General features: G+C 43.4%; 2 protein-coding genes across 4 annotated transcripts; one reads left to right on the forward strand and one right to left on the reverse strand.

Annotated features, from left to right (window-relative positions):
* Positions 1 to 1,860: 1,860 nt before the first annotated feature.
* On the forward strand, positions 1,861 to 10,419 carry CNOT8 (CCR4-NOT transcription complex subunit 8). Of its 2 annotated transcripts, none has more exons than XM_027718785.2 (7): positions 1,861 to 1,944; positions 3,174 to 3,369; positions 5,268 to 5,461; positions 6,888 to 7,049; positions 7,847 to 7,991; positions 8,664 to 8,774; positions 9,093 to 10,419. In XM_027718785.2, the coding sequence occupies exons 2-7, from the start codon at positions 3,253 to 3,255 to the stop codon at positions 9,240 to 9,242; spliced, it is 879 nt and encodes a 292-aa protein (XP_027574586.1). In that variant the 5' UTR covers positions 1,861 to 1,944; positions 3,174 to 3,252; the 3' UTR covers positions 9,243 to 10,419. The 2 variants fall into 2 exon arrangements, with proteins under 2 accessions (XP_027574586.1, XP_039241126.1); XM_039385192.1 differs by having other exon boundaries at positions 1,881 to 1,944; positions 3,252 to 3,369.
* Positions 10,420 to 11,617: 1,198 nt separating this feature from the next.
* On the reverse strand, positions 11,618 to 27,951 carry GEMIN5 (gem nuclear organelle associated protein 5). 2 transcript variants are annotated; one of them, XM_027718732.2, is made up of 28 exons: positions 27,765 to 27,951; positions 27,438 to 27,592; positions 26,737 to 26,918; positions 26,082 to 26,233; positions 25,727 to 25,858; positions 25,400 to 25,532; positions 24,809 to 24,968; positions 23,972 to 24,184; positions 23,197 to 23,282; positions 22,625 to 22,719; positions 21,785 to 21,921; positions 21,419 to 21,492; positions 20,857 to 21,038; positions 20,613 to 20,752; positions 20,041 to 20,212; positions 19,582 to 19,809; positions 18,963 to 19,076; positions 18,451 to 18,579; positions 17,760 to 17,855; positions 17,323 to 17,460; positions 16,807 to 16,954; positions 16,564 to 16,683; positions 16,122 to 16,332; positions 15,287 to 15,544; positions 14,467 to 14,629; positions 13,277 to 13,850; positions 12,751 to 12,847; positions 11,618 to 12,215 (listed from the first exon to the last, which is right to left on the reverse strand). In XM_027718732.2, the coding sequence occupies exons 1-28, from the start codon at positions 27,949 to 27,951 to the stop codon at positions 12,060 to 12,062; spliced, it is 4,632 nt and encodes a 1,543-aa protein (XP_027574533.1). In that variant the 3' UTR covers positions 11,618 to 12,059. The 2 variants fall into 2 exon arrangements, with proteins under 2 accessions (XP_027574533.1, XP_027574534.1); XM_027718733.2 differs by having other exon boundaries at positions 25,727 to 25,855; positions 27,765 to 27,934.
* Positions 27,952 to 27,972: the final 21 nt, after the last annotated feature.

A 27,972-nucleotide genomic window follows, 5' to 3' on the forward strand; every position in this document is an offset into this window, starting at 1 on the left:
CTGGAGCATGGTAACTTCCAAGTACAAAAACCATGGGACTTTTTTAAAGAGGAAGGTGCCTTTTCCAGCTATTCTTCGTCTTTATTAGCAATGATCAAAATCAGCCATGCTTGGAAAAACAAATTCTGATCTCCATCAGCAAAATATGTCACCAGCACTCCCCACCAGTGCTTGCAAACATCCTTCAACAGCCTTTTTTTACATGGGAATTTTTAAACACTACAAGTGTAATTTATCACAGGCGATTATTGCCTGCAAAACATTTTTGTGAGAGTACCAAGGCACAAATATTTACAGTGTCCTGAGAAGATGCATCCTCCCTTTTCCCCTGGATTCAACATACCTTTGAGTGCTGGGTCTATGAGCAAGAAAAATATGTATGTGTATTTAACTCTGAACTCTTTAGGGAATAAAAAAAAAAGATCTATGCACAGAGTGCTGTAATCCAACCTGGTGAATTCACCTGCTAACAACATGTTTTCTAGCATGAAATCCCAAACTCAAGTGACCACGGGCAGAAAGGTGATTACTTTCTGCCCATGTAGCATATTGCATAATAGATAAGATACTCAATGCCAGAGACTGCAGAGCTAAGGCAAAATGGTAACTATCATCTATGAAGATAAACTTCGACTCAAAATAACATGAAATAATGGCATGTCATAAGATGTTGACAGCAACAAGGTCACTTGACAGAGAGCAGCACACAAAAACCCTCTTCTAAATGTTACATTTCTGCTGAGGCATGAACATTAAAACTGAGACACTGAACTATGAAGTGGGAAAGACCCCATGAATCGGTTTTCCAGATACTTTGATCGAAATGGGTGGGCAAGTAGCTGAGACTCAGTGAGAAGAAAGACTCCCAAATGGTGGGCAGATAACCCAGTACTAGAATGCATGTAAATACACACACACACACACACACACACACACACACACACACACACACACACCCCCATATGTATTTTATAACAGATGCAACCCTGTCCAGAAGGCAGGCAGTCTAAAGGAAATACTATCCAAGCTTAATTAGTAGACAAGCTTCCAAGTAAATTGCCTCTCTGCCATCAGCATCAGCCCGCAAAACAGTGTTGGCGGCCGCGTTCCACAAGCAGTTCGCTTATACTGCTTCACCAGGAAGAACCTTCTGTTGCTAACTTAATTGAAATTCCATTCCCGGAACAGCAGAAGCCAGCCAAAAAGTCTGCAGGTGTAGCAGGGACTTGTAAGACTTCTACGCTCCTGCAGGAAGCAGCAGAATTTCCTCAACTAATGAGCTCGATACGCACTGCACCGTAGGGGCGACACGTGCCGGGACAGCGGTGGTTTGCACTCTGGGCCTTGGAAAATGAACCCTTATCCCGCTCCGCCACCCTGCGCGCCCTCGGGCCTGGCCCCGACCCGGGGACCCCCTCACCTCCCCTGTGGTGAGGGAGGGGCGGCCGCTGATCCTTCCGGGGACGCTCAGCCAAGGCCCGGCGCAGCCCGTATCCCGAGGGGTCGGGGCGCTGGGGCTCCCCATGCTGGGAGCCCATCCGGTCCCGCCGGGCGCGATGGCGCCTGTTCCCTCAGGGAGCGGAGGCTCCCGGCTCCCTCACTCCCCTCCCCTCCCCCCGCCCGCGGGCTTTGGACGCGCCCGCCGCGCGCAGCGCTGAGAGCCCGGTTGAGCCCATTCCTGACACCGCAGGGGGGGGACGGGGAAGAGAAACACTACTCTCCCAGCGCTCTGCGCATGCGCAGTGCGGGCGGCGCGGCCGCGCGCCGTAACGTTTCCTCTCTCCCCCAGCCCCGCCCCGGCCCGCCGCGCGCGCCGTCGGGTTCGCCACCTCTCGCGAGAGCAAGAGCCGCGAGACCCGGAAGCACCGCCCCCCGCGGCGGGGGGGACTTGGAGCCTTCGCGGCTGCGCGGGGACGGAGCGGTGCGTGCTGGCCGGGGCTGCAGGTACCGCCGGGGCTGCGGGAATGGGGCGGGCCCTTGGCACAGGCACCGGGGAGCGGGGCTGCGCTGCGGGGTTGGGCTGGGCTGAGCTGAGGGGCCGCCGGGGACAGCGGCCCGCCCGCTTCCCCCCCGCCGTGAGCCGCGTCCGGGCGGCCCCGCCGCTCTGAGGGAGGGGGGCCCTGAGGGGACCCCTGGGCTGTGAGGCTGTGCTCGGTGCCTCCCGGTGACTCGTGCCTCAGGGCCCGGCCGGGGGCTGGGTGGGACCCCTGAGCAGGGTCTGTGTTCCAGCCCGGGAGCTGTCCCGGGGTAGCGCTGCTGACGCTGCCGGTGTCAGCTGGAATGTTGAAGCTGAAATCCCCCCCTGCAGCGTGTCCTGAGTTAGATCAGGAAATCACAGCATCCCGGAGTGGGTCGGGTTGGAAGGGAACACTGCGGGTCAGCTGGTCCAACGTCCCTGCTCCAGCAGGGCCATCCTAGGGCACATTGCACAGGATTGCGTCCGGACGGTTCTGGAATATCCCCAGGGAGGGAGACTCCACAGCCTCTCTGGGCAATCTGTTCCAGTGCTCGGTCACTGCACAGGAAAGAAGTTCTTCCACAGTTCAGGTGGAGCTTCCTGTGCATAAGTTTGTGCCTGTTGTCTCGTGTTGTTGGGCACCACTGGCTCCAGCCTCTTGACATATCCCCCGTCAGACATTCATGCACATTGAAACTTATGTTGGTGAGTGTTCTCTCTAACACGTTCTGTTACTGTGTTTAAAAGCTCTTCATCGCAGAATGATTTGGGTTCAAAGAGAACTTAAAGATCATCCCATTCCACCCCCTGCCATGGGCAGGGACACCTTCCACTGGACCAGGTTACTCAGAGCTCCATCCAGCGTGGCCCTGAACACTTCCAGGGCTGGGGCAGTAGCTGAGGGTTAAACATGAGGATTCCCTGCTGTACATCGTGTGCCCTAAGTTTCAGAGCTTATGCCAGGAGAAGGAGAAAGATGGGATAATGATTCTTTGCATGAATAACTGTACTGTTAATTGTGCATCTGCTCTGAACAGGTGCTCTAGATTTCAATCAGCACATTTACAGAAAGTGATAAAAGCAAGAAGAAACTTGATGTAAACTTTAAATGGGTTGTTTGAAGCTGGAAATGGAAGTGTGACTGACTGCTACAGAGCATTTATTCTCATGTGACTCTTTCTTCATTTAAAGCATTATTTATGTCTCTTTAATGCAGCTCACTGATAAGATTGCACAGCTTGTGATTCTGCACTGTTGTCTGAGTTCAGCATCAGCTGCCTTTCCTCTGCTGCAGGATGCCAGCAGCTCGTGCAGAGAACAGCCAGGTTATCTGTGAAGTATGGGCCAACAACCTGGAGGAAGAGATGAGGAAAATTCGGGAGGTCGTTCTCAGTTACAGCTACATTGCCATGGTAAATGTTTTATACTTGACCTAATTGCCTTAGTCAAGGGATTTTTTTGGGTAGAGGGAGTAAGTTGATTCTAGAGTGAGAAATGATTTCTCCCTACCCCCAGTCAAGCTGCGATAATGTCCTAGTTAGGACAGCTGAGATCAGTTCATCATGGTATGGGTGTAACCCAAAACTGAGGGAAGTACTGACATTCCTACCTGAACTGGAGGATATATATATATATATGCCCCAGGGTACTGGGTTATACATTTTGGTTTTGTGGGTTAAGCCCAATTGTTTGTTTGTATGATTGTACTTACTGTATTATTTTAGTAAATTGTTATTCTGACTTATAATCTCTCCTTTGAGTTGAGTTCATTTCCCCTGCTGGTTAACTCTAAACCAGCACAGATAGAAGAGGTGAAAAATTAAAAAGATGTTGAGTAACTTTCCAGAATTTAATACAAGCAGTGTTGAGCATGGATTGAGTGAAAAAAGGGCAAGATGGAGACCCACTTAAAAAGATGAATTAATTTAACATTTAACTATTCATGGTGTTTTAGTTTGTACAATACAAAAATGGAACAGGTCATAATTGTGTTTAAATTTCTATTTTTCCACTGGTGTATTTGTCCTTTGGATGTCTTTCTCTGTTTGGCTGTGGAAGATGCCATGGGACTGTAGGTCAAAAGGCCTGACATCCAGTCAGCTGGGCTGCCTCCAGCTCCCTTTTAATGAGGGCAGATGTTGATTCTTAGGGAAGAAAAATATTCTGGCTGTAGATAAGACAATGTGTTCAGAAAGCTTTGTTTAAGAAGACCAGAATCTCCCCTGGGTGGGAGGAATCTCCTCCTGCTCTTACAAGTCTGTATCTGCTTGGCAGCACCCAGTGAGTTACTTAAAGAACTGGTTTTAGTTTTGGTACTGCAAGTTCTGCCAACTTTGCTTAGGAATACTAAACCTCAGGATAGGAAAAGTCCTTAATAAAAGTCTGGCACAAAGACAGGTGCCCCTGCAGTGTGTGCAGGATTTCTGTGTCAAATGCAGTTGTGGATGGGAATATGATTTCTTGTTGTCATATGTCAGTGGGAAATGAGCTTTTTTGCATCTTTTTCATCCCACTGAAAGTGTGCTCAGGGCCTGTTTTACTGGCTGTGCTGTCAGAGTGGACACAGAAACATCTTGGGCAAGGGAGAGACTCTGTCAGATGCACCAGCACTGGGTTCGTTGTGGAAGATTTTGCATATAGTCAGTAGAAGCTACATGACCTAATCTGAGGGTAAAAATAGTGTGGTAGTTTGGGTTTCAGCAAAGGTAGCACACAGTCTCTGGCCAAGTAAAATGTTTTTCATCAAATAGATGGTTTTTTGTCTAGTAGATGGTTGCTGTTGTTGAAATCTGTTTTAGTTGACAGTAATTTTTGTTAATGTAGGCATTGGCTGTTCCTCAGAAACAGTGAAGGTTTCACTGTCTGGGCTATCAAGTGAAGATGGTCAGAGTGCCAAATCTAACTTATATTTAGAACGTGAAAGAATGCTGAATAAATAAAAACTATTTCATTGTAGTAGATTTAGGGAAAATGAGGGAGTCTATTGCAAGGGAGAGATGTTTAGATTGTACAGTAATGCATGTTGGAGGGCTTTGCAACGTTTTTGATTTGGAATAAAAACTGTAAGAAGGCATATGTGTAGTAAATTAATGCAATAGTTTATTAATTGTGTGGAGTTTTTTAGTGTCTGACTTGTAGCAGTTTAAAAGCTGTATGAATATGGAAAAGGAGGGGAAAAAAACGCTGATTTTAACAGAATAATTCACAGAATACAGTGCTGAGACCTGCAGGTGTGGAACCAAATAAACTTCCAATAATAGTGACTTCTAACAGAGAACATGGTGAAACAAAATTTTCCCTTCTGTCCTAGGACACAGAGTTTCCTGGAGTTGTTGTCAGGCTGATCGGGGAATTCCGCAGTTCCACAGACTACCAGTACCAGCTCCTGCGGTGTAACGTCGACCTGCTGAAAATCATCCAGCTGGGCCTAACTTTCACAAATGAGAAGGGGGAATATCCTTCTGGCATCAACACCTGGCAGTTTAACTTCAAATTCAACCTCACGTGAGTCTTTTGAGCCGGGGAATAGTTTCCTCTTCTCTTCTGCTGTGGAGATGTTTTCCTTTGGCAAATGCTGGTGTCCGTGTGCTCATCATCACTGGCTGATTCCCAGCAATAAAAATTCAGATTCTGATGCAGAATATGTGTGAACCTCTTTTGGAGTGCCAGGAGTTAATAATGTTTCTCGAAGTCAAAACTGTGCTAAAATCCTTAATACCCTTTCTCTTGATAATTTTATGTGTCTTATTCTGGAACAGTGTTATAGTCTGAAACTTCATGTATTTTATGGAGAGATATGTATATGTATATAAAAATCCATGTCTTTCTGCTAAAAATACATGGATGTGCTGTTTTCATCATAAAGGAAAAGACCTTCTTACAGATCCATGCTAAAATATAAACTGGGATCTAAAAACATGTTGGTGTAATCATCACACCTGTTCAGGAGAATGAATATTGTTAAGTGGAGCGTGGCAGTTCTTGTCTCCTCCATACTGCAATATCCTGGGTTGCAGCTGAAACAAGTTTCATTATTCCTTCCCCTGTAATTATAAAGACAAACTCAGCATAATTACCACTAGAGCTGCCTGGAAATAAAGAAAGGTTTATCTGACAAAACCACACACTTATAGGAAATCAATTAGTATTTTTATGAAGCTGTCATTGGAAAGCATTAGTTACTTTGTGCAGGGCACACAGTTCTTGAACCCAAAAGTTGTACTATTTACTCCACAAATCTGTGAGCCTCTTAGAAGTATTGAATCAGAGTGAAGGGGTTTTCACAGTGTGATCACTTCATTTGACTGAGTAATCATATTGATAGGAACTTTGATCCATGTGTGTTGTCATGTCCTTTCCTCCCCCTCAAATGAAGCAAACCAGTAAAGAAGTCAGGTTCCTGCTCAGCTCTCTACCAAGCACATCATCACTCATCCCCGTCCTCCTTCCTGAGTCAAGGGTGATGCAATTTTGTTTACACCCAGAGATGGAAGTGGAGGTGATGATAAAGTGGTACATGCTGTGAAGTGAAAAGGAAAAATGTAGACAGGAATGATGCTCAGTGCTTAAGAGTTGCACATCTTCCTCTTTGAGAGAACTCCCCTTTTCTCTGTGGTGCTTCCCTTTGCCTTGCAGAAGTGGCATTTTTCAAAACTCAGTTTCATTTCTGTGGAGTTGGAATTTTTGGAATTTGCACTAGCAACAGAGTTATTAACTAGTTACGATCACAGAACAGGTTGTTACAGATGTAGGAGGCTGTGGTAATGATATTAAAACCGAGTCAGTTTGAATTTTCTAGAGAGACAAATGTGGAACCCAGAGGTCTCTTACTGGTCAGTCCAATTCTTGAAATACTGTGTGGGGACAATTTTTCTAAAATGAACTTATCTTGGCAGCACCTTAAGTGCAAATCTGTTTTTTTTTTCTTCAGGGAGGACATGTACTCTCAGGATTCCATAGACCTCCTTGCCAGCTCTGGGCTGCAATTCCAGAAGCACGAAGAAGAAGGGATCGATACCCTGCATTTTGCTGAGTTGCTGATGACATCTGGGGTTGTCCTAAGTGACAGTGTGAAATGGCTCTCCTTCCACAGGTGGGTCTGAGATGGTCACTGACCCTGTCAGATCTTTTCTTGATTCTGTGCTTTTTTCCACGGAGACTGACACAGATTTTAAGGAATAAAATTAGCAGTCCTGCAGTTCTTAAAATAAGATATGAAGGCCAAGTTTAAGAAGTAAGGACACGTGACACTTCATGGTCTGAATTTTGTGTATGTGTTGCTTGCAAATCCTTTTGCTGTTACAGTCTCCTTCAATGCAAGAAGTTAGTAACAATTTAAAATATGATTACACTTTAGTAAATGCATTGTAAAGTAAGGATTTGGTTTCTTTTTCCTTACCATACTGTTGGTGGTGCTCTGAACTTCCATCTCGTGTTTACGTAGAGCAAGAAATCTGTGGTTAAGATGTGTTTCCTGTAGCCTTTCAACCAACTTGATTGCAAAGCCTCTGGTGTCTGATGCCATCACAAGTGAAAGGACCTGCCATCACCTCCTCCTCTCTCAACAGACACTTCCAGGGTTTCCTGCTTTTCTGTATTGCCCATAGCTACAGAAATGTACAGTGTTGGGAAGAAATGTACGTTCTTCCCGATGGCTTAGCTGTTTCACAAGAGGTTAGTGGAGTCACTCAAGGAGGATTCCAAAGTCCTACATTGGCATGAAAATCAGGATGAGTTCTGGCTCTGATCCAGAGAACTTTTATGAGTGTCAGAATATGTTAAGGCTTGAAAGGTACAGCAAGTAAAATTCTGTAGAAAAATGAGATATTGCTACTGACTGAGTTACAGGTGCTGCCTGCTTATCTGGTTTCTGTATGGGTTTTTTTTCAGTGGTTATGATTTTGGCTACATGGTGAAGTTGTTGACAGATTCCAAGTTACCGGAAGAGGAACATGAATTTTTCCATATCTTGAACCTTTTCTTCCCATCTATCTATGACGTGAAGTACTTAATGAAAAGCTGCAAAAACCTCAAGGTAACTTGTCTCTCCCCAGCAAGCAAGTGATGGGCATCAACACTGTAAATGTACAGGAAGCCAAGTGACAGAACTGCTACTTATGTTGTCTTAAAACTGGAACTCGTGTAAAAGCCAGTGGTGACACAGAAGCAGCTATGACACAGTTTGTCTAATGGATGCTGCCCTCTCCACATGAGACTTATCAGTATGTTTATTATAAAGGGGACATTCCCATAATGGGGAATTCCCTTCCGGTTTGTGTATCAGAGGCTAATTATAATTCAGCATATTTCCTATGCAGGGCTGTTTCTTTTACATGAACCACTCCATGACTTCATTAGTTAATCAATTAGTAGACACTCAGAGGGTTGAAAGTAATCTATCTACTGAATCACAGCCTTGTTTGAGTAAAGGGAGGGAAAGGTCCAGCATGTGTAACCTATGAATGTACCCACAGTCATCTCAAGTATCTGCAGCAGGAAAAGGAAGGCACCTAAATTTGAGAAGAGTTATTTATGCACTCTTGAACAGTATTTGCCACTGTGTTTCACTCACAGCTGGTGTGTGTGTACTGCTGGAATCTGCATCGATTTATCATATTCGGTGTTTGTCCTCATGTTTTGGAGAAGTGTGGCAATTTTGGCAAGAGATAGATCTTCTAAAATAAAACCTGTTCTGTTTTATTTGCAGGGTGGCCTTCAGGAAGTGGCAGATCAGCTGGATTTGCAGCGAATTGGACGACAACACCAGGCAGGATCAGACTCTCTTCTCACAGGAATGGCGTTCTTCAGAATGAAAGAGGTACTGCAGCGTCCTCCTTTCTCCCGTTCCTACCCATAAATGTCAACATGTACAGTGTGTTCTTTGTTTTGTTTTGGACTTTTTTGAGCCTTGTGGCCATCACACTTCAAACTGTCAGTAATAGGAGTTGTTGATATTGGCACAGACTTGTTCTGTTTACTCCTCTTTAATGTGCTTATTTTAATTTGCACGCTGCATCTTAGGGGTGGCAATTTCAAATAAGCTGTTTAATTAGCATTGGATGCTTTCTGATTTAGAGGCACAATTAAACAATACCTGTTTCTCTTCCCTGTTTTTTTTTGTTTTTTAAATCTGCAGTTGTTTTTTGAGGATACAATCGACGATGCAAGGTATTGTGGGCGACTGTATGGCCTTGGCACCGGGGTGGCTCAGAAACAAAATGAAGATGTGGACTCAGCCCAAGAGAAAATGAGCATTTTGACCATTATCAACAACATGCAGCCGTGATGAGCGGTGCCCCTCAGCAGAACATGTTTACCACGTTGGCAGCTGCTGTCCTCAACCTTTTTCCCTAATAGTGTCTCAAACAAAAGGCCTCTCCAGTCCACAGGCTGCGCAAGGCCTGCAGTGTTGCTGAAGAGCTGCATCTTCTTTTGAAACCCAGAAGAGTTGACTGAATTCCTAATACCAGCATTTGTGGTTTGCCATATTTTTAATACCAAGGCCAAAGGACAGAATCGACTGTGTATACCTCTGTTTATTTTTTCCTCTTTATACTGTACAGAATCTGCAAGGAAGATTTAATGGTAGCTATTAAGTAGAGCTAAGGGTCTGGAAATCCAGTGACAATGGACACAGACATGCACACAGATTTGCAATTTGTGCTTTATAAAGCTTATTTTAAAACGTCTGCATGGTGTGAGGGTGACAGCTTCACCTCATGTTTTGCGAATTTTATCTTTGTGTAGTCTGCGAAAATTGCTCCCTTTGATCACTGCAGAGGTTTGGGAGTGGATGACATTAAAAATGATCCTTGCAGCTAAAAATATTTGGAGATTTGCTTTAACAGCTGTGGGAGTGGATATTAATGGAGCTGATTTGATCAGAACTCCTTAGTTTCTAATTCTGTATGTTACAGGTTTGACCCATGCTGAGCCTCAGCTTTGTTCTTACGGGTATTAAGGAACTGTTCTGGAAATAGATTCAGAGGCCCAAAAGTTTACCTTTGACAGGGGATTGGACCAATACTCTGACTTCAGTTTTCTTCAACTCAACCTACAAATTTTATTCTTCTCCTTGCAACACAGCTAGTTCAGCAGATGGATAAGTATTTGTTCCTCTTCTCTCCCCTGCTTCTCCAGCCCCTAATTTTACAGTTTGCTTAACAGATAAAACAACTGGTTCTTTTCATTATATACACCTGAAAAGTAGTTAGAGGATGGAAGAACTTGGGATTCTGACTTTGAAAAAAATGAGCTATTCTGCAGTACTTTTTTTTTAACAGCTCTGTAATGACATTTCTTAAAAAAAATCCCTTTTGGACATGTCAAACCTAAAGTTCATAAGACTTTGGCATTTTAAAAAGTCTTAATCCATTGTTATGAGTTGAGGTTTAGAGCTGGTATTTAAAATGCTTGTAGATACTAGTTTTTATTTTTTGTAAAATAAATTTTTTTAAACCAGGCTTTGTTTTGGATTTTCTATCAAGCACTAGAATTTCCAAAGTTGAGGCTCTGGAATCTGAATTTGGGCGATACATGCTAAAAGATGCTCAAGTTTGTTTCCTTTACTATTTATGATGTGCAACTGATGTGCAAGTTCTTTGTAAAATCTGCTTTTGAGCTTATTGTACAATAGCTGATGAAAGCTGAGCTGAAGATCTCTGGGGGATTTGTATTCTCTTCCTGCTCATCTCAGCACAGGTCACAGGAAGGTGGAGTATTCTTACAGTGCAGAGTGGCCACTTAAAGGGAAAAATTGTTGTGTGTGGCACTTTCCTGCTCCATCTAAACTAGTGGTTCCCGCTGTAAGTGCAGGAAGGCAGTTTGGTTAAGCACTGGCTCCCCCAAGTGGTTTTCGAGTACTTTGTACAGAATTTAGCGAGTTCGAGTAGGTGGCAACAGTTTAGTGATTAACACATCTACAGAAAGATCATGTTTTAGTCTAACCCCTGGCTTTCACCTGCTGCTCTTGAAGTTGTTCTGAGCTTTATTTAGCTTGAAGCAGGAAGTCTATCAGGATTAAGTTTGCATTTTGGCTGGAAGAATTTGGAACACCCTTTGATCTAAAAAATCCATCACTTAAACAATGATCTTTAGTGTACTTACAAACTTTCTAAATTCATGATACATGCTCCCCTCCCACCCATATCAACCTTTCTGCTGCATTTAAACATTGCTTCTAGAAGTGACTAAGACAGCTGCTATGTTCACTAAGGCTCATACAGCCTTGTGCTTTTCTTAGGAAGAGTTACTTTTTCTAACCAGACAGACAAAGCCTTCAGGTAAGCTGTAAAACTGGTCAAAATATTACATGTTCAAGACTGCAGAATCCACAATTGGTTTTGGCACTTCTAGAATAGCACCATTCTAGAGAGCTTGATTGTACCTCAAATTCACCACCACTGTAGCAAAAAGCAGTTTGTTCAGCTGTGGATGTTTTCAAAAGCAGGGACTTTTCCTGACCTGGGGAAATTCCTTCTCTCTCGCTAGTCATGCTGGAAACAAAAGATCTTGCCGCCTTTTACCTTGTACAGGTGGCTTCACCACACAATGCTAAGCCATAGCACACATTTAACAACAAAAAAGAACCCACCCCAGACTTATTTTTAATGCATTTGCCCTTGCTTGATATTGATTTCTATACATCAAATTAAATACCAATTCATGGTGGTAGAAGACTTTATTTAAAGGAGGGAAAAATAAACTCACAATGCTTCTAAGAACAATACTGGCTTAAGGGTCAGTTTGGTTACAGAAACCATTGATTTTCCTGAGGGAAGCTACTCTTCCTCTGCTGAGACTGTACAGCTGCTCAAAACTTTCTCTTACACGTAAATAGCAAGAGCTTTCATGAGCATAGTTTCCAACAAATAAAAAAAGACTATACAAAAATCCTGTATAACAGTTCAAGCCCACACCCTCCTGCTTTTCAATTTTCTAAGTGTCCTTAAGTATTGTTAGTGAATGAGCACAAGTGGGTCTGTATATAAACCTGACTTTTTGTTTCAGTAACAGCCACAGCCATCAAAACAAGCCTTCACTTGAAGAAAGTAGAGCCTTGGTGTTAAGTAACTGTAGGCAGCTCAAGAAGGGAGACAGAATGTCATGTCAAGAACCTCCTGACAGCCTTTTTGTAAATATTAGCACTGCTGTGTTTCCTAAGGAGATCCAGAGCCTGTTCCTGTAGCTCAGGGGGGCACTGGGATCCAAGGTGAAGGAGTACAAGGCAGCATTCCAGCACGTCAGGGAAGGGCAAGACCTGCAAAAAAGGAGCATGAGGTGACTGTCAATTACAAGTGCTCAACAACATCTTCAGGTAGGCAGCTCTCTAAAAACACTGCTTTATAGAATCCTTGAAACAGAGAAAGTCAGGATGCATTGTCTCCTCTTCACGTTTAACCCCGTTTGCAGCCTCTTGCATCATCACCATGGTTACATGTTTTCAAACATGTGATGAGTAGTTTCTACAGTTCCTGATCTATAAAGGCCATTTTATAGCTTAAATTTCTGATTTTACTGTTTATCAATTTTTTTTTCATATCTAATTAGCAAGGAATTACTTCTAAAATGCATGAGATAGATCCATACAGGATATCCCATTGAATTCTCCCATGCAGGAGCTTTAGCTACGCTTTCCAACTGCACAGGAAAAGTTATGCTTGAAAGAAAAACACCACCCTGATGCCACGTGTCAGCTGTGTCTCAAAATTCCATAGGATCACAATCCCTCCATGGAAGGGATTCTGTAATGAGGCTGCCCTTTCAGAACCACAATGGCTCTTCTGAAAACTTACCTTTAAACTGTCTGGGAATTCCGCTAGTTTCTGCTTTGCATTGAGAAGCTGCTTTGTGAGCTCAGGGAGTGTAACTGGTTGCTTTATTTCATCTTTGCTGTCAAGAAAAAAACAGGTGTCATCGGTAACTGTTTTGCTTAAGTTACTGCATACCCTCTCTCCTGTACACTGAGCACAGGAGATAAATGGAAAAGTCTTTTATGTCCTAGCTCCTTCTTGCCAAAGTCCCAAACAACTGTTCAACAAAGAAACAGATCTCTTAGACCATGCCTGTCCTTTTCATTGTCTTCCCCTTTTCAAGATGCCCTATTTTTTCACTATAACAACACACTTCGTGTATCACGAAGCTGTGCAGCTGCACTAAGTTTGGGAATATGGTGGTTCAGCCCCAGGAAAATGCAAGATTTCTGAGCTGTGTGTTTAAGTGTCCCTGGGTGTTCAGCTGGAGATTAGAGGCAATTTGCTGCACAAACACACAGAAAAAAGCAACACTTTTCAATCCACTGATTCGTGTGCTGAATCTTACCCATTCATCTGGTTGCTGTCAGAGCATGGTTTGTCTAATTCAGTCTCTGAACTCTGCTCCAGGTTGCTTTCCTGGGTGTTTCCATTTGTGTTTTCCTGGAGATTGTTCCTCTGCTGCTGATGCTGGCGGATCATTTCTGCTAAAGTCTCCTGGACCTCCGCTATATCTCTCTGGGTGTTCTGTAACACAGCCATCTCTTCTGAAAGGAGCACTTTGCAACCCTTCAGTTTTGATTGTCCGTCTACCAAATCGACCAAGTTAGTTCCTGAGTCACTTTGCGTCTCACACTTCTGCACTTCAGTTGTATTGCAGAGGTTTTCATCCATCTCAGCTGGAGTTTGATCCGTTTCTCCAGGGGAGGAGTCACCTGAAAGGTAACTCTTCTCAAGAGCTGTCTGCTCACTGGGGCACAGCACAGGATCCAACACAGCCTTTTGCAAGCCAGGAGGGTCTTTGGGTGGGTTCCACCACAGGTCATAGAGCAGTCTGTAAGCCACAAAGCCCTCCAAACTTCTGCAGGCATCCATGCTCTGGGAATTTGTGCTGTCTAGTTTGTGTCTCAGGTCATCACAGCCTAATAATGAAAACAGGATTACAAATAGTTCACAGAGCTTTCCAAAGACAAAGAGCAGATCTGGTAAATGAACCAGGAAACCCTGGAAACCCAAATCAGGGATTTACTCAGATACTGGCAGAGCAGTACGGAAGTATGAAAGCAAATACATCTTTGGAATCTTTGTAAACACAATACTTTGTTCTAACATGGGATTGTTCTCATCAGCTACAGCAAACTTCCTTGGTCCCAAGCTGCACAACACAACAGTCATGAAATCAAGAGCCACAAAAGAAATGCACTGCATACTCTAAAGAGAATGAATGGAAGAGCAGGTTGAAGTGATCTGTAACTGTGAGATGAACACAGCTTTCTAATGTCCCCTATCTTCCTTACAGAACAGAATTCACTCTGTTTCCTACGTCAGTTGACACAGCTGAGCTTCCTTCACAGGCAGGAATTTTGATCACCCAGTGCCCCTTGCACTAGCAAAATTCTACAAGTTTCCATAGATATGGGTGTCTTGTTCCTTCCAAATGTTATTGTGCCTAGGAACATTAATGGACACAAAGCTGTGCTTACAGGGAAGAGCCCTGTATCTGTCTGTCAGTGCCAGGAGAACAGAGGAGAGACTTACCCTCAGGAAGGATGATACTGCAAATCTCCTGCATCAGAGTGAAATTACCAGCATCAAAACTGCGGGTCACAGCCCCAAGAATACTTTTCACTGCCTCATCCCAGGTACCAGACTGACAGCTCAGTGCTGCAAGGGCCAGGTCATGGGAGATATGGAAAAGCACCTACAGAAAGCACCAGAGAGCAAATTAATGTTTTTTACTGCAAAGTATGAGCTTATGGCCACTGTGGAAGAGCCCAGAAGCACATGACTTACACCACAAGCAATTTTAATGACAATGCAATTTACAGTCTCCTTCATGCAGGAAATACAGCACTTCTACATCCCTTACAGCTGTAAAATCAGCAGCTGTGCTTGCATGTGTAGATGAGAAGTAGATGGGAAGTAGATGAGAAGTGGGAGCACATCAACTGTCAGTGACTCACCGTGGTCAGAGAGAAGAGCTGCAGGAGCACCAGTCTATGGACAGACCTTGTAAACTCCAGGATATTTTAACAACAAGCAGCCCTGCCTCCCCTAAGTTCAATACCCTGAACCAGTGCTGAGACTACTCAGCTATCTCAGTCACTCCTGGCCAGCACATCTCGGTGACCTCAGTGCTCACCATGACGCCATACGTCCAGTTCTTATCCTGCACAGACACAAATGCAGAAGCACCTGGTGGCTACACAAAGCTGTCCCAGCTGATGATCATCTCTTTCTCCCAGACTATAACCCATCCTGCAGCAGGGTGCAGACATCAGTGTCCTGGCAATGTCTGGTACAACAGCACAACCCGGCTGGTTTTACTCTGCGTGTGTGCAGATCAAAATCCATTTACCTGCTTTGGGGGTGTGTTGCTGGTAGAAGGAGGATGCTCAATCTGGTGCAGCTGCTCCCATGCACATGTGGCTCGTTCAGTGGTGTCCATGCCCAGCACATTCTGCCACACTTCTATCACCATGTCAAAAAACGAGGCCTCTCTGTTCAGCTCCCAGCTGTGGTAACAGGGAGGAACGGGGCTCTTTCGCTCACAGGGATTTCTTTCACTAAGGCACCTGCAAAGCAGCTCGTTGAGGCAGAAAACAAGTCTTTGTCCCTTTAAAAAGGAAAAAAAAAGAAAAAAAGAACGCTGAGCTGTTGCTACAAGAAAAACAATCCCTTGCTGACCACAGCAGGTACAATGATTTAAGAACATCATGGCTGATAGCAGTTTGCTGGTGACAGACTGGCAATGGCAGCTACCAAAGAACAATGGTGACACAGACTCTGATGGGAAATCAGAAGGAAACCTCAGAAAAAGCCAAGGCAGTCACCTGCTTCTCAGCCCACTTGAAAACAGATTTCAGGTTTAAGCCTCCAGCAGCTGGACTTAGAGTTGGGATCATTTGTTCCTTTAAATCTTTTCTCACACTTAAAAAAAGAATACCCCTTTTCTCAACAACCTCTCATATAACAAGCACAGAGAGTCTACACACCTCCCCACCATGGGCCCTCTGCAAAGACACATGCTTTTCCATAGGGTCATTGCAATATACTCCTAGAAAAATATTTTCAGGCAAAACCAGCTCAAAAGACTATTTGTGGACTACTAACATATGGGAAGTAGTGCCAAGTTAAGATAATCTGGAGAGACAAAACATGAAAGAAAGCAGAAAGGAAATGACCAGACTCACAAATAAAGTTTTATGTTGCTGAAGGACTTCCTGAGCTCCCACCCAGTTCCTCGATAACAGCAGGTCTTGTGCACATCTCAAAGACAAAGTTGCTGACAACTCCTCCTCTCCAGATATCAGTGCAAGCTCAGCAGCAGTTTTAAGGGATGTCACATCCCCCTTTCTTGACAACACTTTTACTGCATCATAGGGTGAAGAAGCCCCCAAATAACTGAAAGAGATAAAAGCAAATCAGATTGATTAGTACTAAAATGCAATTTTAAAATTGTGTTGCAACACAGTAGCTTCTCTTCCCACCTACATTAGAGGGAATCTAGTGAGATAGGCTCACCTCAGACAAACGATGACCAGAGGAGTTAACAGAATTAAACTGCTACAAAACCAAGGACTTTCTTTGTTTCAGGCATGGAACCAATTCTGTCTTTTTCCCAGTAACACTCACCATTTGGCAGCCATGGAATAATGACCAGCTTTTTCTAACAGAGCTGCCCAGCTGGTGTAGAGATCCCTCAGAACTGGATCCTCTGGACGCAACCTGGCCTTAGCAATTACAATTGCTTCCCTAATGCACATAAGGGAAACCAGACAGAAAAGTTAATTGACTGTGTACAAAAAGTGAAACAAAATGTCAAATCTAACCTACTAGAAAACAAGATAAAATCCTAAACATAAATAATACAGCAACCTGTAAAAATTGTTCACTTTCAGGAGCTCGATGGCCTCATACACTTTATGGATGGACAGGAGATGGGAGGCAGCCTTCACATACTGCTCCTGGAAACACAGCTGCTTTGCAAAGGCTTCTACTGTCCAAACCCAGGCCTGATATCCAACTGCAAAAGAGAAGGCAATATCATTGGAGGCAAAGGTTAAGACTGGAAGAATTCATGTGGGATGACATCATCACTGGTTCTTCAACACGTACCTATTCTCTGCCCCAGATGAGTTTCTTATTTCTTAACCATCCTAATACAAGTTTCCATGAGGGAACAAAACAGGGCAAAACTAGGGCTTGAACATGACTGTAGGAGTTCACTACCAGTAAAATAACTTAAAAGCATATTTACATCAACAGCCAGCTGTAAGGACTGCTACTTATTAGAAAGAACCCAACTCCTGAGTTCCTATCCCAGAAGGACCAGCACGAGGGTACCCTTGGCAGCCAATTTCACCTGCTTATGTGTTACAAGAGCAAACATACCCATGGGTGACATTGCCACGAGCTGGTCTGTCAGCTCCCCCCTCTCAGCAGCTGCCTGGAGGACACCCTTCATGTCTCCTTTCCACAACATGAGCTGCTGGAAGAGCTCTGGATGCCCATTCTCTAAGTGATGTTTTCCTGTTGGAAGCAAGCACACCTCCTATCAGCAGGAGTGCAATAGCATTATTTGTCACAGTAAAATATCTTGGCAAAAGTGAGATCAAGCAAGCCGAAGATACTGCAGGTTTGCATCTGAAAGGTGCAAAAACTATCTGGAAAAAATATGTATTTTCTTCTTTTCACACAGAACTGCATTCTTAATCCTAGACTGTCATCCACAGTAGAGAAAACTTGAGCATTTTTCCCAATTTGTTTTCTCCTTGAATGTACCAGTTACAATGAACATACTGGCAAAATGGATTCATTATTCCACTTACCTTCCACATCAATCATCTTGTGCAGAGAATCCCTGTCTGTAAACAGCCCCAAGTGGATGCAATCCTTAAGGTCAGGGGACACATCTTCGTTATTATCTAAACCAGATAAGAATAATATTTAAGAAAAACATTTAAGATTTGGTACAACACTGGGAACTGGAACGTGCCAAGTCACTACCACTCAGTTACACTCAACTGTTGGCAAATACTTATGTCTTTTACTTCCTTTCCTGCATAGCAGATTTAATAATCTGCAGATCAACACTCAGCACTTAGTTTTAAGTTTGATTAGAAGGATGGTATTTGCACAGAACATTTATTCTAAATCAAACATAGCACATTCCTTTGCATGCTCTAAGGAACAATACTGTGAGCAGACAAACATCTCCCTCATGGCTTGTTTTCCTCTGCTCACATTATACTTTTGAAGGTGAAAGCATTTTGCACATACACAGACAATTCCACCCTGTCTCAACAACATAGGATCTTACTCAAAACCTGGCTGAGTGCCTACAGAGCACAGAAACACTGCAAGAGCAGTGAGATAAGAGACCACAGTTAGTCATACACTTTGATAAAGGGGAGGATTTTTAAAAACTAATGCCCAGTTGTCAGCCAAGTCCCTGGACACACATGATTCTGAGAACTTGAGAGCACCTACCCTCTAAGCATTTTAGTTTTATACTGATACCTTTAGTTTTCAGACATGTAGCCAGCCTCAAGCAGTCCTGATGCAATTCATCTTTTGATCTGTGATCCATGAATGTGCTGAAGGGCAGAATAGAACGAGGCTTCTTCTTCTTCAGAGAGGCATCAGGAGCTGAAAAATCAGACACATTGTAGTCACTGCTGCAGTTACAGCAGAACTCCTCAATGTATTCCAAAGCACCCTCTTTTTCACACTGGAAATCAAAAAGCAGATGCTCAAGAGCCACAAAAATCTTTACTATGACAACCCTGACTTTCGAATACTGATCACTTTGCATATTTTCTGCCCATCTTGCCTGGAATAAAACTAGCAACTAAAAGGCACCATTAAACACTTACTGAACTGACCTGACAAACAGGGCAATTAAAATAAACAAGCACACTCTTATTTCTCTGGCACTTATTTGGTCACATCAGGAAGGGAAGCTGCAGCCAAACACAAGCCTAGAATGAGAAACTCTGCAGGACTGTTAAAAGACCCTAAAACACACTAACTTGGTTTCTCTTTAGGTGGATCCTTTTTCACAGGAGCAGCTTTCTGGGTCACAAAAGGCTTTGGCAAGTTGAATGAAGAATAATCATATGCAGATGAAGATGTATCCTCGGACACTGTGGAGTTAAGTGATTAAAAAAAGGAAAACCAATGAATGGAAAAGGCCACAGCAGAAAAATTCACATATTCACAATCTGTTACATTAACTTTGAAATATACCAAGCTTTGCTTTGCCATAGAACTTAATAGCTTTTTAGGGAAAGGAAGTATCAAGAGAACATTAGAGAACTGTCAGAAGGCTAAATAAGATGTCAACAGACACTAATGAAGGTCCACCAGTATTATAAGATTTATCACCAGAAGGCAACACTGATCAAAAAATCACATTGTTTCAAGCCAAACACAGTAACTCTGTTCATGAGGCCAGAATCTTCTTATTTAAAGACAGTTAGTCCCAAACTAGTCTAGAAAATGATGAAACGCATTCCAGAAGCATATTTCCTTCAAGTGGACAATTTCAATAAAACCATATAATGAGAAAATCTGCATGAAAATTAAAGTTGGTGGTGCTCTGAGGGCTGAACACTCAGAACCATTGAACTAAGATGATTTAATTATTACCAGTCACAGAGACTTTATCAGGCAACTCTGTCTCCTGAGCTTCTTTTTCTCCTTCATGGTCCAACACTCCATTTTCCTCCAGCAACGTTTCCTTCATGCTTTCATCTCCATTCATGGCATCATTTACATCCTGCTTGCCTGAACTCTGTCCTATAGGCTTTTTTTTCTTCTTGGCTTTGACTTTTGGTTGCATACTTCTTTTTTTCTCTAATTCTATACTCTTCTTGCCTATAAAAGATTGCAATGTTAGTGTATTAGCTGCCTGTCTCTGAAGATCAACATTTAGTTTCCAAATAAGGATACAACTCAATTTAAACCTGGACATGGTTTATTCCTGAAGAGGAGGCAGGCAGATTTAGAATTCAGCATAAGAACTTACACCACTTCAATGTGGCAACCCTCTATTTCCCAGCTCCAATATCACATTCAGGAAAGGATGTTTTGTTTGAATATACTTACCCTGAGGGGGCCGTGTGTGCTCCTGCTTTGAGATGTGCCATCTGTGAACAGAAAAATCATCTGCTCCTGTATAAACACAATCTGAATCCACTGGTGACCACTGGACACTCAGCAGGCGGCCCTGGTGCCCTCGGTAGTTGCAAAGTGGCTCTTCCTTCATAACATCCCATACCTTCAACAAGAAAGAAACCCAGTTACTCAGAAACTCTATTCTTTCCCTAATACTCTGCATCTTCTCATGATTTGCACTTGTAGGAACTTCTCTCTTGGGTTTTTGAAGGGGTATCTCAAACACCAACACGCAAGTGGAGAAAATTCAGGGCTTGCTTTGTTTGCATTGATACAGTTGCATAACACCTTTCTTTTTTAAAGATTCCAAAGTGTTAATACAAAACCAATAATGACTGGACTTACAAATCATTTTGCAAGTTGCAAAAACATAGAGACAGGTGCGTATCAGGTATCCAGAATCAGGAGATGGTTACCAAGGGTAAATTTGCAGTACTTCAGTAGTTTATCTCACAAAAAAGCTCTGGTGTTTAGCAATACTTCTGAGAGGCTGTGGACAGTACCTGTGCAGTGCCATCATAGCAAGCAGATACCAATCTTCCCTCATGGTGGGGGCTCCAAGAAAGACTTGTTATTTTAGCTGTGTGCCCAGCCAGAGTTCGAAAAGGCTCTGTTATTGTCAAAGGATTTTCTGAAGTGCTCTCTGAAAGAAAAAAAAAGAAAAGGATCAAGTATGGCCAGCAAGACAAACCAGAACTAAACCAAAAAAAGATGCCAAAACTTGAAATATAATCTGCAAACTGTTACCTACAACGCTCTTCAGATTATGCACATAAATGGTGGCATTGACTGAGCCTGAAGCTATCAAATAACTCAGCTCTGGCTGGTTCCCATGCTCATGGTGCCAACGAATGGCATTAATCAGCTTGTGATGCTGTTGGATAGTGCAGAGCAACTTCAAGTTTGGGGCCTGAAATATTTCAATTGAGCTGAAATATAAGAACAACAGGGTAAGAATTCCAGTACTTGGTGAAAATGGTTGTCTTGCATGAGCAGAATTATAGAACATAATTACAGTAACTGAGTTTGTGCTTTCTGGATTCAACTCAAACCCTTGTTTCATACATCAGTAAAAGTGCATTTCAACCATGAGTGGATCCTTGAAAAATAACTGAGTGTGATAATGAGAATCCTCCATGACAAGAGCACCTAAAACAAGTAACAAGGAATGCTATATTATCATAACTCAAATACATCAGCAGGGAAAGAACAAGAGACAAAGCAGGGCAACAGGAAGTACTTTTGCTTCACCAGTGACTCTAGTGAAGATCAGCACAGACACCACACTTAACCTACAAGTGAAACGTACCCATCCTCATTGCCAAGAGCCAGGAGTTTGCCATCTGGTTTCCAGCTGATCTCTGTACGTGCAGGCAGTTTGTGCTGTAGAAAGAAGACACAACTATTGCCAAAAACTCTTAAATCTCTGTCAGAGCAAGACTCATAACTGGACAGAGGTGCAATTAATCTCACAAAAGGCTCCACTGCTTTCATAGCAGTTTAAACAGTTTGAGTCAGTGAGTGTCTCTGAAGTTCACATGTGGAGACTGAGGGCTTCAAAGTCTTTGTTACAGATATATCAGGAAGGCCAAGTCAGAAGCTTACAACCACAAGGCCACAGAAACTATGGCATGGTTACTGTGAATTCATAAAACCCCCTCAAATTCATACTCACTTTGATTGAATTAGTGTCTCGGATGACTTTGTTGATGTCATTTGCTTCTCCATTAAGATTCCAGGGATTGTGTTGAAAAACAATACCTTCTCCAGCACAACTATATAAAGTTACAGAGGGCTGTTCACTTTCTTCTCCTATCCAACAAAGAAAAAAAGCTAAATATACTTTGTTCTTCATCAGTCTTCACAGAAGTAATCACTCAGACTATAAATCAAAACATTATTTCAAAAGGCTCTATGCATGTCTCAATTGCCTGTAGTCCAGCAGCAGGAAATTCTCACAACACAATCCTCTGAAAGGACCTTTCATTTCTACCAAGAGATCTCTCATAGCACAATCACTGCAAGTATTAAAATGCCCTTTAAAGTTTGTCTCTAAAAAAAAAATTCAAGTTGTGTAAGAAGAGCTAATGGAGCAGTTCTGTTCAGTTCAAATGGCAGAAACACACTTCTGGAGCTGAGGAACATGTATTTCATCTGATGCAGTCACTGAAAGAAGCCTGTGTGGAGTTACTGGGCTGTAACACCCTGACAAACAACCCCAGAGGTGTGGTACAATCCTCCTACCTATTTCCTGAGGATACTAGAATTCAAAAACTAGAATAGTTTGCAAAAATTTTTAGCAAAAATTATTAGCAAAATATTACTAACAAAAATTATTAACAATTGCAAAAATTATTAACAATTCCTCAAGCAGAATGCATTCTTAGCTGCTACAAAGGATTGCTACCAAGCAAATGGGGCTCCTTCTCCTAAGAAGGGAGGGCATCCCAGCTTCATGGCATCTCTGAGCTCTGCATGGATGTTCTACTTTGTTACAAGGCGTTGGAAAACTCACCAGAAGTCAGAGGAGGAGTTGGAGGCCCCCAAGCTAATGCATACACAGTCTTCTTGTGGTAAGTACTGGAGATCTGAGGTGGCTTGTTCTTAGCACTGGGCAAGAAAGATAAGGAAGTAGGTTTCAGCAAACAGAAATTAAAAAAAGATAAAATCAAAGCAACATATTTCCAGACACGAGGTGCTTTAACATACTAAAGCCATGGCACAAACAAGCTTTCTTCAACATCTGCTCTAGGACACTACTACAAACTGTCCTGGTGAGCTTTCCCTGCACGATGCTTCTCCTTCCCCAAAATTGTCTTTCTGGCTAAAGTCTTCCCCAACTCATGTCCTTCCACAGGTGATCTCTGGTCATGCAATTTTAAGTTTACCTTAAGGCAAGTTGACCTTAGAAGCTATCAAACAATGGAGATGAAAAAATGCACCGAAAATCTAGCTGTTTGAATAGTTTTAATTTAGTTCTACTCTTGTCCAGCAGCAAAGATATTCCTCAGGAAAGACCACACCACCCACCTGTGGTAATACATCAGCAGGATCTGACACTAATGAATTTGAAAGCTACTCTTTTACCTGCTGGAGAAGGTGTCAAATATGCCAACTTTTCCATCATCTGTTCCAAAAGCCAAGGAGCCTTCCTTAGTTGGATGCCAGGATAACTGCAAGAAAAATACAGAGAAATATATAATGACATAAGCCAAGACACTTCAATAATAAATAAAAGGAAAACATTGAAACTGCTGAGCAAGGACTATGCCTTACACCCACCCTTCCAACTACAGCCACTGGATCTGATCACTCTGCTCTGAGTATCAAAGGCTCTCCCTTACCAGGTATGGTGGGATAAGATAAAATGGACTACAAATCATTAAAATGCTATTTGACACCTACACTGCAAAACAAAAATGGAAAATATGATTTTACTTCTGCCAGCTATTTTACCAGACTGTAGCTTCTGGTTAGTTCCTGGTTAACCTAAACTGAAGACATCTGTGTTGGTTTTTGTATGTGTCAAACTTCCTAGCAGAGCAAGGGCAACCATGGATGAAACAAGGAAGGATGATGAAGGAGGATAACAGTAAAAAGTAATGTAACAGCCAGCTGGACTTCAGCTGATTTTCACTAGATGTAGTGAGGGCATCTAGGGTTGTAAATAGGTCTAAAAATTTGCTGGCAGACCCTAAAATGTCTTGTAGACTGAAAGAATCGAGTACAAAATGAACAACTTGGCTTTTGCTGGGAAAAACCTTCTTCAGAGTGAAAGAGAAAAAAAAAATACTTGAAAAAAATGGAGTGAAAAGAGGAGAAGAGATAAGAGAAAAAAAAAAGGAATCCAAAGCACACTTACTGCTGTGACCTTGGACTTTATGCTTTGCCAGAAGGTTTTAACATCGTAAATATTGTTCATGGACAAAGTATTCCACACCCGGATCATGCTGTCTCCAACCCCGATGGCAAGACAGCCTGTGTCCACAGGGGAGAAGGCAAGACTATAGACAAAGCCTCCAAGTGAGGGCATGGTCCAGCTGCAATCCAGAGTTGACAGGTCCCAGCACTTCACCTGAAGAATATTTAAGGAACAAGGAATAGTTAAATATAGAGTGACTGATATGACAAGGAAAAACAAAGCAAGTTGTGAGATGAAGAATTAAAAGGTCAAATTCAAGGCCTGACAGTATGTGATCTGCACCCAGAGGATCACATGTCACTGACAGGGCTGCAATAGTTGGAAGACTGTAATGAAATGGACACAATGAATATATTTCAATACTATGGTCCTCTTCAAATTTCAAAATAGGAGGCACTCTGCTGCCTGTAAAAGGCCAAAAATTTAAAAAAAAAAAACAAAACCCAGATGCTTTAGTTTGTACAATTAAATGATTTTAAGAAGGAAAACCAGATCTTTTAAAAGTGAAACAGGAAAAAGAAGCGGTAAATACTCTTTAATAAATGCTTACCATTCAAGTCCAGAATGTCATAACAGTTCACCAGGGTAAGAGCTTGAGCTTATAAACTAACAGAAAAATACACAACCTGTGCTCAGAGCAAATCTGAAGCAATGATGTTACAAAATGCTGGGATAAACCTACTCAAAAAGAAATATTGTGGCCCTAAAAGGCTTACCCTCACTCAGCCAAACTGTACACTATAGGTATTTTTATGTTAATTTTAAAATGGTTCTTACATCTCTGTCCATTGAAATGGAAAAAAGGAGCTCTTTGTCTTGCTGCTTCACAGAGCTGAGATTGAACACAATTCGGGAGTGGTTTTGTCCTTCTGATGATCCCAGAAGAGTCCACTTTCGTTTTCCAGGTTGGGTCAAATTCCAAAGAAGCAGTTCTCCTCTGCAAAATTTAAATTTATTTAATTTTTCACTTCAAAAGAACAACATAGGCCATATACAGACTCCACTACCTGTGCACATTTTGCAAGTACAAGACTAATACAGCTCGACACACATCCACTGCACCTGCCTGTACAGAGCTGCACACAAACACCACCTCGAAAACTGACAGGTCATTTTTCCCCACTAGATGGGCAAAAACACAACTTGTACCATTAGCAGTCAACATTCAGTTAGATTATGGGAGAAATTATGGGACAAACAGTTTTCTAGAAGCCTGAAGTCCCATTTTTAGTCTTGACCTATCTTGTCTCCTGTTATACTAGGAAAGAAGGAGGAAGGGAGTGTCTTTTCTACCCAGCACTTCCTTAAGTATCAACAAATGTATCTGCAGCTGCTGATGGTCCCCAGGCTGCTGAGTGCCCTACTCACCCAAAACCACTGGACACAATTTCTGTGGCACGACCAGGAGGCCAGTGAACAGTGAGCCAAATGCGCTCCTTAACAGCGGGATCAACAGCTCCACCTCTTCTTTTGGTGGGGGGCAACTTCAGAGTCAGCACACCTGTGGAACCAAGAGGGATCATCCAGACCTTGTACATCAGAACTCCCTGACAGAAAGAGTAGCCCTGTGAATCTGCAGCTTTAAGTACACTGCCCATGCTTTAAACCATCAGATTAGCAGACAAAGGCTGCAGTTAGAGAACAGCTCTTCCACCACACTGTCACTGTTTATCTCACATTATCAATCCTACTTACTCCTGCCTCTGGTACAGCTCCATATTCGTATGGTCTGATCTTTGCTTCCCGAGGCCAGGTAACAGCCCTTCTTTGTGGTTGTGTCCTGTGTCAGCTCCCCATTTGGAACTCTGCCTTCCTCTGAAGGAACTGCTGAACACCATTGAAGTCATGTTATTACACTTTGAAATTCAAAGCTTTAAAAAAAAAATCAGCTGAAAAATAGACTGATTTCTATCAGAACACACTGTACTGAACTTATTAGTTGCCTTTGCTTAGCTACTTACCAACCTTCTATAAAAAATTCAATTCTCTAGAAATAGACATTTACATGAAATAAAAATTGCTTCACAAACTATTAATCACTTCTACATACCCTGGACCTCATCTTGCCAAGAAGGTAACCTTTCTTCACCAGGCACAGGGCACCAGGCCAGACAATGTATTTCATCCTCGTGGCCCCTCAGCCGATGCAGGACTTCTCTTTTCCTGCTGATATCAATGACAACCACCATGCCATCCTTGTAGCTGAAAGCAGAGATGTAAATTAATGAAGAGATTCTTGGATGCTTGTGGGATAATTTCTAAGTGATTTCCAAGCTCTTTCCAGGATCACTATTATATTATAGACGGAGAAACCAAATCCTAGCAGCAATGGGACTGGCAGCCTAATGGTAATGGGAGCTCCAGTATGGCAATGGGGTGCTTGCAGCTGCCTTTTCAAGAAGGGTAACCAGTATACTTGGCTGCAAGAATGACAACAATCCATTACTAATGCAGCCTTCAGTCAAGTTTAATTAAAAATAACAGTTTTAAGAAACCTCAAAAATGCAAATTGAACTTGGACAATTACACTCTTATGGATTTCTGTGTCTTGCAGGTTTACCACATCTAAATGTTATTTCTAACTTGTACACTAGAAGAACAGCCACCAAACCCTCTCAAAATTAACCCTACAGCCATGTAGCAAAAAATTCCCAATAAGGTTCTTGCAGGAGAATAGTGGAAAACAAACCATAGTGAATATTTACCCGATGGCCACCAGGTTTTCATGATGAGGGGAACAAGTGAGGCAAAAAACTGTGCGAGGCTCTGGGAAGAACTGCTGGCTGTCACTTCTGTTGTACCAGTAGCAAACAATGACACCTTTTTCATCACCAGACACAATGAGATCCTTCACAAGAGGTGACCAGTGCAATGCAGAGATTGGGTTCTGAGGAAAGAGGATTGAACGCACTTAGAGCTGTTCTACCACCACCTAACACAGAATAAAGGGCAGAAAATAATCTGTGAGAACTCCCCAGCACTAGTTCAGAAACAATCTGTGAGCACTTTCCAGCATCAGTTCAGTTTGTTCCAATGTGTCCTGGGTCTGCTGGGCTTTAAATGGACGCAGACGCTGATCTGGTGTCCTGAGTCACAGAAAACGTTCAAACGTACCTTTAGTCTGCCCCAAGGGGAACAGTAACGTGCTGAGATCATTTTAAGCGAGCTGGGTTAAGTGGCAACGAGTCCAGACCGCGAGCACACTGGTTTACTGCGGCTTTGATGGCAACCAACAGCTCATTGAGATGATGCAACGAGGCTCCAGGGCAGAACTAAAACCCGGCCAGAGGGTTTGAAATTCACCTTTGGGTGAGGCAGCCTCACACTGCTTTGTGTGCGAGCCCTAAATCACCGCACCCTCCTGCGACTCCCTTTGCCCCCCGCTCCCGGTGGCTCCCGCTCCCACCTGGTGCCGGCTGTACTCCAGCACCGGCGACAGCGACGCCGCATCCCAGATCTTGACGCTCCCGTCGTCGGAGCTGCTGGCGCAGAGGCCGCTCTGCCCGGGGCAGTGGCAGAACGCGAACCCGGAGACCCTGTCCGTGTGCCCGATGAGCTCCCCTGCACCGACAGCGACAGACCGTGATTCAAATCCCGGATCCCCGGGAGCGCACGGCGGCTCCCTATACCCCCCACCCACCCCACACCTCCCCCGGGGCTCCCGCCACCTCCCCCGGAGGATCCCGATCCCTCCCTGAACACCGCGGGGGGCCAGGGAGGGCTGTGACGGTACCATAAAACGTGGGGGCGGCGGCTCCGATATCCAGCAGGCAGACGCGGTGCCGCGCCGCGAAGCCGAAGAGGTGGCCGTCGCTGCTGGCGTCACTGCAGCGGCTGCTGTACCAGTTGGGGGAGGCGGGCAGTGCCCTCACCCCCATCCCTGTCCCTGTCCCTGCTCCCGTTCCCGTCTCCGCCGCCATCGCCCCCCGCTCCCCCCACGT

Source organism: Pipra filicauda, unplaced genomic scaffold, assembly GCF_003945595.2.
Source record: "Pipra filicauda isolate LSUMZ 115617 unplaced genomic scaffold, ASM394559v2 scaffold3_size10097308_pilon, whole genome shotgun sequence".
Lineage (NCBI taxonomy): Eukaryota > Metazoa > Chordata > Aves > Passeriformes > Pipridae > Pipra > Pipra filicauda.